Here is a 10,466-nt window from a genome sequence, read left to right as displayed (position 1 = left end):
CCAGTAGACTTGTTTTTTCTCTCGCAAAAAACTATTATCTTCAATGTTACTCAGATACATTGAAAACTAAAATCTTGCATTTCAACGTTTCTTTTATCGGTCTAAAATCTGTTAATCTTTTCGTAGATTATTATTAATGCGTTTGTAAATACCGGTAACATGAACCATTATGGTCTATATATATGCCAGTTACGAGAAATTACTGATTTTTCCTATCTGTGACAGAAGTGCTTGTCTAGAGTTAGTTATGAAGTATCATCAAATTAGAAAAGTGTAATAAAGATAGACTAGATATAGATATATAGGACGTACAATATCAGCTTAAATGATCTATATACAAGACTCATCATTGTCTAAAGTATAGAATCTTGAGATTTTACTTTGAATTAGTGTCTATCCAGAAGGTGCTGGGATTCTGATATTTGACCCTGTACGAATAAAGCAGCAAATATAATAAAGAGCTGGGCAATGAGCGCATGATACGCCCATTTTTTTCAAAGAATAAAGTTAGTTCTATAACTCCTTAATGCCATCCAGGTATCAGAAATTTATATATAAAAAGAAAACTAAAGGGAGATTATTTTACTTCAGCGTGTGAACCATCGCACTTCAGCGTGACAATCGCAGTTCGGAGTACCATCGCGGTTCAGAGTCCAAAGTGTCATGAAAACTTCTGGAGGCACTTGTGAGTTATGGTCCAAAAACTTGAAACCCCACAATTTTTATCAATAAAATCTTATAATTCGGAAACGTACTAATAATATATTTAAAAATTATAAAAATCGAAATCACGTGGTAAAACAGCACATCATACAAGTAATCTTTAAAAATTTGCAGAAAAAATGATTTAATCTGGGAACATATATGTTCCTGCTTATAATAAACCCACTTCATTTAAACAGTGGTGGATAGTTGTCTCATTAGCAATCATTTCACATCTTATTTTAATATAAACACATCAGATAATCACAAAAAGAAACTAAGCATATTTCATGTTATACAATGATTATAAACGATTAAAATGTAGGCGTAATATGAAGCCGGGAATTCCTGAAAGCTTGCAACTAGATATAAGAAGATGTGTGTGAGTATGAGTGCCAATGAGACAACTCTCCATCCAACTAGTATGAAAAGATTTCAGAGTGAATCAAGGTACTTTGTACATTTATATGCCAAGTAGGCGAAAAGAGATTTCATGCACCACTAGATGAGTGAAAAATAACCTAGTAAAATTGTTTGTCCAGTTAGTATCATGATTCCAAATCCAGTAAACTTCTGCATGTTACACTTATTCTCGTACTTGTAAGTACTAGCAATAAAAGAGGGTTATGATCTATATCGAAGGAAATATTTGTGTATAATAACGAGCAAACTGAGCTCTTAGAGGTTGAACCATTGCAATACCTCATCAGCAGCAGCAACACTAGACATACCAACAAACTACCATTTCAAATATGTAACATCAGAAGGCTATAACTATACTAAGTACAGTATATTTTTTACCCCCCCCCCTTTTCCTATAAGTAACTCAATACCACAAAACATTTGTCTTAAGTCATTGCATTAAGACATCAGTCTGGTAATATGTTAGTGTATTTCAGTTTCATTTTAATTCTTCAAAAATTAAAATTATAGATTGCACTTTTAAAGTAATGAATTTGCTTTATTGCTTTAGTGTCTGCTGTACGATGACCCGACGTACATCAATGAACCCTCGTACGAAGTGGATTTTCTAAGGATACTTAGTAATGTGTTACTATTTTATACCAATTTGTACTCTTATGTTGTACTTTAGTATGATGCAATTATTATTTTATAAACAAACTTTATCAAAGGTGACGATATTTTCTTAAACAAAAAACTAGGTCTATTCATGCGGCTACTAACTTATATATATTGAGTTGAAATATCTCAATATTATAGAAAAAAAATATATAATCAAATCAATGAACATCACACGCTAACTTTTGGTTACTTTCCGTGGGAAATATTATATTGCTTTATGCAATAATATAAGATATGGTATGAATTGATTATTTATTAGAGTATTAAAGATTCCAAACTGAAGGGTCTTACATCATATATCTGTCATTCCTAAATAACAACCTTTCTTTACAAAGCAGAATATTTTTTTCATAGATTAGAATTATTTTAGAATTTCAGTTGATGGTTCTTTGAAAGATGAACAGTTAAAAATTAAATACATGCATAGAGGCAAACAAATAAATATCTATATATTTCCGTATTTCCCGTATGAAGTAAGCCAAATATTTAAATTCTTAGAAATAAAAAAAAAAACGAATAGTAATTATATCAATAATTGATTTCTTTTTAAAATGTAAAAGGATTTTCACCGAATTTGACTTCGAAGGTTTTTACTGTTAGGAAAAATTCACGTTTTTTTTTTTTACGTTTGTCGATTTAATATCATGACAAATAATGCAGTTACTCTTTTGATTGACTCAAACATTTTTATACTGACATTAGAGCCTTCCATAAGAAAAGTCGTAAATCACGCAAGAGATTTACCATTTTCACACAATGAGTGTTTGGTAACAAATGCGACTAGAAGAACAAAAAAATTTCGTTAATTCTTTTTGAGAACTTCCTTATGACTTCAAATTACTCTTAATTTTCTAGAAAAAGTTTTTTTTTTAATTGAAAAAAAACCCCACCTTTTTACAATTGATAAATTGATTTAGGGATCTATCGTGCACTATTTTTTTTCAAATTTTATCAACAATCTGTGATATAGCTGATTTATTGCAACTTGCCCGTTGCAGAAAAAGATCTATAGAGGTCATTTACACAAGCATTGGTTTGAATATCTCACATATTCTAGCTACCATTAGTTTAAAAAAACTTATCATTTGAATGTTGTTTTTTTTTCAACGAAATATAGCGTTGATCTTGCGATTCTGTTGCTGTTCATTATAGTCATTATAATAAAGACTGGATTTTTGCGGTGTTTGAAAGAGAATGTAACATGCTTTTATATAAACTTGTTTAACATAATTACAATAAAAAACGAAATGGGCCCAATTTCGGGAATTACTGTCCAACACATAACAAAGCTAACATTTTCAAAGTCTATAAAGTGGAAGTTCATTCATGTCGGCCGGATATCATGTAATTTTTATTTCGAAACTGTGAGTTCAATTTCGTATGTTTTTGTTAATCTAATTTCGCTGATATTATTTTCAAAAAAGTGCTGCAAGAGTTCTTTTACATACAGAAAACATTGTTGCCACTATGCCTTGAATTTTATTTTTCTACCATCACATTAGGAAGTGCTTGTATTGGTTTCGTTTGTAATTTAACAGCAATGTTTACCCTGTATCCTGGATCGGCAACCAACAGTGACAACGATACTGTTACACGTAGAAAAAGAAGACACCAAGTGAAAGATCACTGATACGCTAGTTTTAAAACCAAAGGGGTGAAAGTAAATTCACAAAAAAACATGATTTTTTTTTAGACTTCTATTGTATCGCCACTGCTTCGGACGAGATTGTAACTTAGCTCCCTAGGACAGAGAAAGAACTAAGTCTTCGGCTGTTTTTCGTTAGGTCTTGGCTGTTTTATTTCGATTTGGTTTGCTTCGTGATTATTTATTATAATTCAAGTGATAACTTGATAAAGGGAAATGCAATGAAAATATGCATTGTTCATATCCCACCGAACAAGAGATAAAGGATACTACAGATACAGTTAAGTCTGCCTCATATCTTGACTTACATCTAGAAATTGACAATGAGGGTCGGTTGAAAACAAAACTTTACGACAAAAGAGATGATTTCAGCTTCCCAATTGTGAACTTTCCATTTTTATGTAGCAACATTCCAGCAGCGACTGCATACAGAGTATATATCTCCCAATTATACAATATTCCCGGTCTTGTATTTCCAATCATAATTTTCTTGGTAGGGGATTGCTACTCACAAGGAAGCTATTGAACCAAGAGTTCCAAACTCGAAGTTGAAATCATCCCTTCGTAAAATTTACGGACGCTATCACGAGTTGGTTGACCGTTATGGAATAACCGATTCACATATGATATCGGATATGTTCCTTATGTCGTAACTGCAATACCCTTCCCTTTTCACGAATGGGACCTATCGAATTATACTATTTACCGAATTTGTAATAACATAAGCAACACAACGGGTGCCACATGTGGAGCAGGATCTGCTTACCCTTTCGGAGCACTTGATATTACCCCCAATTTTTGGTGGGGTTCGTGTTGCCCAGTCTTTAGTTTTCTATGCTGTGTCTTCTGTACTATTATTTGTCTGTTTGTCTTTTTAATTTTAGCCATGGCGTTGTCAGTTTATTTTCATTCTATGAGTTTGACTTCCCCTCTGGTATCTTTCGCCCCTCTTTTGCAATTAAAAGCAATATAATGGTAGTTAAAACTTTTTGTCAGTTGATTCGTTAACCTCAACAGTTTGATATGAATAATAGATACGTGTAAAAACTATGAAGATGTCGTATACAACTCTAAAACAGTTCAATATTTTTTTAAATGTTAAACGCCCATTTTTGAGGATGCGAAATTCAAAAGCATTTCGAATGGGATATCTGATTAGATTGTGGATGATTATATATAAAATGACATTGAACTTTACTATTTATTTAAAACAAGTTAAGTGATGTATCGGTTTCCAGCAGCCTGGATAAAAATCAATCGTTCCAGGTCCTACATTTCTGTACAAAAGATTCTGTTTGTATGAACGCAGAGTCATCCACAAACCGAACGGATCATTGGATCTATAAAAATTATACACAAATTATCATTATATCTGTCACACATACCAATATCCTGTGTTACTCTTATCGGCACATTTAAACATGCCTTTCTGCAAAAACAAAAATAAATTTTAAATATTTGAAAAGAAAATCATCTATAATAATGATATAGCGTGTTACAAATCACAACGGACCAAAGTCCAGAATTCTATCTTGAATGGGACTTATACTTTCGTGTTTGAGATACAGTAATTATTCTAGGCTTTGCAATTGAGAGGTGTAGCTTTTAATTTTGACTAAAAGAAATACTATCCGTTGGTCTTGATCTAACAGGATGGCTTAGAATAATTTCTTCATTAATGCGGACCTAGGTCTTTATCTTCTTATGAAATGTATTTATTTTGATTATTATATTTACAAATGATATTTCAATTTATTTACGCGAGGATTTGTTAAACACCTATATCGAGGTTGTCAATTCTCTTTGGTATTAACATCATGTCGACTTTTAATTTAAAAAAAAGCTTCAAATTAGTAACACATAAATGTATCTAAGTAAGTAAATGCACATTGTGATGTGTGCATCCACATGACAATTTTTGCAACAGTATTTCTCATATTTGGAAAATGCAATGAATCATTAACATCCGATGCAAAAGCCCTTGCTTATAAACCTCAAAATGTAATTCGGAAAAAGAAGATGAAAAAATTTGCCCTGCATATTTTTAGTTGTAATCTCCGTCCTTTCTTTTTTATTAGTTTATCCAGTGACTTTTTTTTACATAAATTGGCAGGATGCCTTTCTTTTTTACAAAATGTCTAAACCAGCCTTTTCTCCCTCAAAATCCTGTCCTGCCTTTTTTCAAATTTCATTTGAAAAATTATCAAAAGATACACAAAATAGCTTGAAAGAAGATTCAGTCCAGGATTTAGCTCTATAATAACCATATAATGTAAATAGAAAAACACAAGTACAAGAAAAACAACAATAAACAATACACTGACAATTATTACTCCAATTGCTCGTCCTTAACATGCATGAAATATTTTCCACTGAACGTTAAGGAACCAACAAGCAATTAATTCATTTAAATCTATTTGTTCTAAATCGAAAACTACGTTCAAACCTATGATTGCGTTGGATGATGTATGTTCTAAATGTTATTGTTATTATATATCTCTGCACTGCTGTTGAGTAAAATGTTGTCAAAACAAATTTGTGATTATTATTTTTTCAATTCAATAGTACTTGTATTTTTAGTCAAAGATAAATATGAATATGTACATAACATTTCTTTCACAGAATTATTCAGTAAAAAGAATTAGAAAATGACAAATAGATCGTTATATTGATCAAGCTTTAAGATCTTTTTCTGTATTTAAATATTGGCTGTCAGTCAATATGGAAATAAATACAAATCCAGCTTCTTGGATAGGTACTTAAACATAGGTCTACGGCTATTTTTCATGATAAAAACCATAAAAAAGTCCATTAAAAGAGCGTCCCATGGCTTGGAAGCGTCATAAGGTTGCCATGAAACAGGACAAGGTCGTGATCGCTTACCTGTCAAATTTTAAAGGCATTTAAACTGCAACAAAGAACTTATATCACGTGATTTTAACGGTATTGACAAACGTAATGGTGGTCGAAGAAGACATGAAAACGACATTTTCAACCTAAGATATAATATTTCGACAAATTTTACTTAAAACCGGTAAGTCTTGGACAACGGATTCGAATGTTTTGGGTCTGTATATTTTTTTAGAACCCCATGTGCAAAAATAATAATTTTAAAATTCATTTTCTACCTGTAAATACCTGTTTCAGGTATTAATCTACCTGTACAAATATTAACTGTATTGAACATTTACTGTGAAGATAATTTTACAGATTTACTAATGAACGTCGTTTGTGTATTGATTTCAGGTTTCCACAGTGCCAAAAATAGAGACCATCATATAAGCCATCCCCATTATGGTCATATACATGTCGCGTATCCATAGAGGGGGACTACAATACCAAAAAGTTTCGTTACCGTAGCATGCTGGATTTTCTATGCAAAGAACATAAAGGCCGATATGGTATCCCCAGAATTCCAAGTGTTATGTTGTATGGATTATTCGTGTACCTCCTGTGTACGACACAGGCATGGGGAGGGTGCACAAGCCCCTGTCCCACTGGATGTACTTGCATTCAAATCAGCGGTAAATCATGTACAATCAACTGTTCAAAAGCTGGACTTTCTGGGGTGCCAGGGCAAGCGGATTTACCAAACAGTGGAAATCACATAGAAATATTGTAAGTATATAAAACTGAGCAGAGAATAACACACTACAAATCCTTTAAGGCAATTACAAAATAAAACTAGTCTAAATAACTAGAATACTAGTGTGGACAGCTTTGGTATTGCATGCTGCACCCCCCTTTCAGTGGCGAAGTTACTTTTAGAAGCTATAAGTATATCAAAACCTACTAAAATTGCTTAAAATAAAATCATAAATATGATTTTTTGTCTAAATTAATTATATACATTTAATACAAATATATGTGATGACAAAAACTGTTCCGTTGGTTTTGTTAAACATATAAAAAGTTATGTAAAACATGTTTTTGATTAAAATGAAAATAAATTTCGTTGGAAATTGTGGTTAATGTTCGTTGGAATATATGGTTAATTTTTCGTTGTTGCAACCGGTGGAATAATAAGGCAATGCCGAACATTCAAGGATTTACTTACCGTACCGACGCATCTTATCTTTCATTTGAAAGTCACTTCAAGAGTTGACTTTATCTTGCCGTATCTTTGAACATCTACCCTAATTTAACATGATCAAGAATAGCAATAGATTCCGATTGTTTCTTTTGGTATATTTTTTTTATTCTGTGAGTTTGTTGTTTTATACGTTTGTTATTGATATTGTCTTTTCTGTTTAAATTTTCTGATAGAAAGCTAAAAAATATACTTAATTTATGAACATGTTTCGCAATCATGGTTTCAAAACTTAACACGTATATATCTCATTCATAAGTTGCCTTTCATTGTTTCTGGATCTTTCTACTGATGAATTGTGTTTTTGTTCTGAATATGCATATGCTATTCGTAACTTTGCGTTAAAAAAAACCCAAACACCAAACCTTTTTTTAAGTCTATAAATAAATTATAAATTGAAGTTATTTCACACCATAGCCATAATTTTCTAAAAGTCTTTCAAAGGGTGAAAATAACACGTTATAATTTTCATCCGTTCGAAGTGCTTTTTTCCCCATCATCAGCCGATTTTTTAACGTTAAGGATGGATAAGAATCCAAACAGTATCAACAAATAGGATCTAAATGATTTATGATTTATAATTTTGTGAACGAACAATTTGATCTACACTAAAATATAAAGTATATCAGCTACATGTGATCACATGTGTTATTCGAGATTCTAACACTATTACGGATTATTTCTAACTTGAGCAGGTGACCAAATTATAAGATAACAGTGTGTATAAGAAGAACATCCTTAGCCAAAACCCATATTATAGCTAAGCATCATCTTTTGGATTCATACAAGACTTCTAAATAACTTTGGCATGCGACGTCCTTGATTGCAAAACTTGACTGAAAACACGCAATTTTGTATCCAAATGCTACAAACAGATCCTCACTTTCAAGATCATGTAGATGCGCAAAACTGTCGAAAAATGTTATGGGTATATGATATTTACACTTTTAATTATCCAAATTTAAGTAGGAATCGACAACCTTTATATATATAGGTTCACACCGCGAGTGAAACAAGTGAGGAGAAAATATCTACTACCTCTTTTTCAAGAAGGATATTGCTGTTCTGTGAAGGCATTTTTGATTGCGATGCTCTCATGTGTTTTCTGTTTTTGGCTTTAATTTGTTGGTTTTGAACTTTCCTATTGAAGGTTCTTCGAGAACAACTGATTGTGCTGATTTTGTTTTATCATGATTTTTTTTTAATTAGGATACCAAATTCGAGATGTTTTGTTTGAAATATTTGAAACATTCTGGGCTCCTCTTCTTGTCAACTGGTTCCTTTATTCACAGAATTGATGTTTAGCGCGGGAGAGTAATATTGATTACACATCAATTTCCACATTTCTGACATATATAAAAATAAAAACTTCTGTTAAAATTGTTTGACAAATTCATAAATATACTGGAATAATACATGATACTAATATTCAATATTTGTATTGACGGCTTATGTATTCTAACAAAATGAAGTGTCTATCCGTGCGGGTATCCCACTATACGAGGCTTCTCAACTATTCACATGTAATGTAAATGTGCATTTTAATTATTTTTATCGCATGTTCAGTTCTTTATTTGAATGCAGAAAAGTGTACCAAATATCAGTAAGATACAGCGTGTACTGCAAATTGGTATTTAACAGCTGAGTAGGATACACGCAGTAATAATCCAAAGGACAGATATTCAGAAAAACATCATTTTCATTAAAATAAAAACATTATATATAGCGTTCTGAAAGATTATTGAAACAAAAGTGTAAGTGATAAATCATACATGTGTTTCAATACAGAAACTACTGTAGATTTCTTGTAAAATTAAAACGTAAAAAAAGGAGTAGTGTCACCAGAAATGAATTTCTTTTTTTTTAATCATATGATTTATTTTTCTGTCTGAATGGTTTTACACACTAGTCGTTTTTTTGTTGTTGCCCTTTTTAGCTTGCTGCTCGGTGAGAGAGAAAGGATCCGTGTTGTAGTCTACTTGAGAGTTTTCTCATTGCAGTCATACCACATCTTCTTATATCTATTTTCCTATATACCATGATCAAGTATTTTACTCTTGAAGTACTTTGATTTCTAGAAATGTTCTAAAAATCATTTTTCTTTCTGTTTTAGCTCATTTGGCCTAAGAACTAAGTGGACTATTGTCATAACTTGGCGCTTGTTGTCCTTTTTTCTCGTATTCATCTTCTTCTCTGATACCATTTGGTTACGGCGATCCAATAAAAACATGGTCGCCTTTACAAGACAAAATGCTTTGAAATTTGCAGGATGATTGAAACTCTCTTCGAACGATATTCATAACATTGTTGTATTGGTGTAAAATAGTACACATTGAAATCCTAGACGAATTAGATTTTACTATTTTAACTGCAACTACATCGTCAATTTTTAAAATCAAACTTGATACGAATGGTGTATGAAGTTTACTCCAAAAGATGCTTATATATAGATATAGGAAGATGTCACAATGTTTAAAAGTAAACCATTATACTTCAAGGTACGGTCTCCAACACAAAGTCTTGGCTAACACCGAACAGTAAGCTATAAAGGTCCCCCAAAAAATTCTACTGTAAAACCATTCAAACGTGAAAAACAACGGTCTAATCTATAAATGTAAAAAAACCCACGAGAAACGAGTAACATTTATGAACAACACCAACAAACGACAACTACTGAACATCAGATTCCTGACTAAGGATAGGTGCAAACAATTGCAGCGGATTTAACGTTTTAATGGTACCAAACCTTCACCCTTGTCAGAATAAATTAGAGCCCCTGTTACATTCATCATGGAAAGACACACCAAAAAATATCAATTGAAATGGCTGAACTCAATCAAAAGACGTAGTAACACAAATGAACATACACTATTTAGTTTCGGAGAAAGAAAAAAAAAAAAATAGCCGTTCAAGGAAATCTTCGATTTTGATTGAAAGATTTATAGA

At 31.9% G+C, this 10,466-nt stretch overlaps 1 protein-coding gene across 14 annotated transcripts in view; it reads left to right on the top strand.

Annotated features, from left to right (window-relative positions):
* Positions 1-6,349: 6,349 nt before the first annotated feature.
* The window catches only part of LOC139487783 (polycystin-1-like), an 89,669-nt gene continuing 85,552 nt past the window's right edge, over positions 6,350-10,466 (top strand). For all 14 annotated transcript variants that reach the window (XM_071272876.1, XM_071272875.1, XM_071272874.1 and 11 more), the window contains exons 1-2: positions 6,350-6,464; positions 6,677-7,048. In XM_071272876.1, coding sequence (XP_071128977.1) covers positions 6,792-7,048 — 257 coding nt within the window. In that variant the 5' untranslated portion in view covers positions 6,350-6,464; positions 6,677-6,791. The remainder of the gene's footprint in view (positions 6,465-6,676; positions 7,049-10,466) is intronic.

The sequence above is a fragment of the Mytilus edulis genome, chromosome 9 (genome assembly GCF_963676685.1).
Source record: "Mytilus edulis chromosome 9, xbMytEdul2.2, whole genome shotgun sequence".
NCBI classification, from domain to species: Eukaryota; Metazoa; Mollusca; class Bivalvia; order Mytilida; family Mytilidae; genus Mytilus; species Mytilus edulis.
This window is presented reverse-complemented; position numbering and strand designations above follow the sequence as displayed.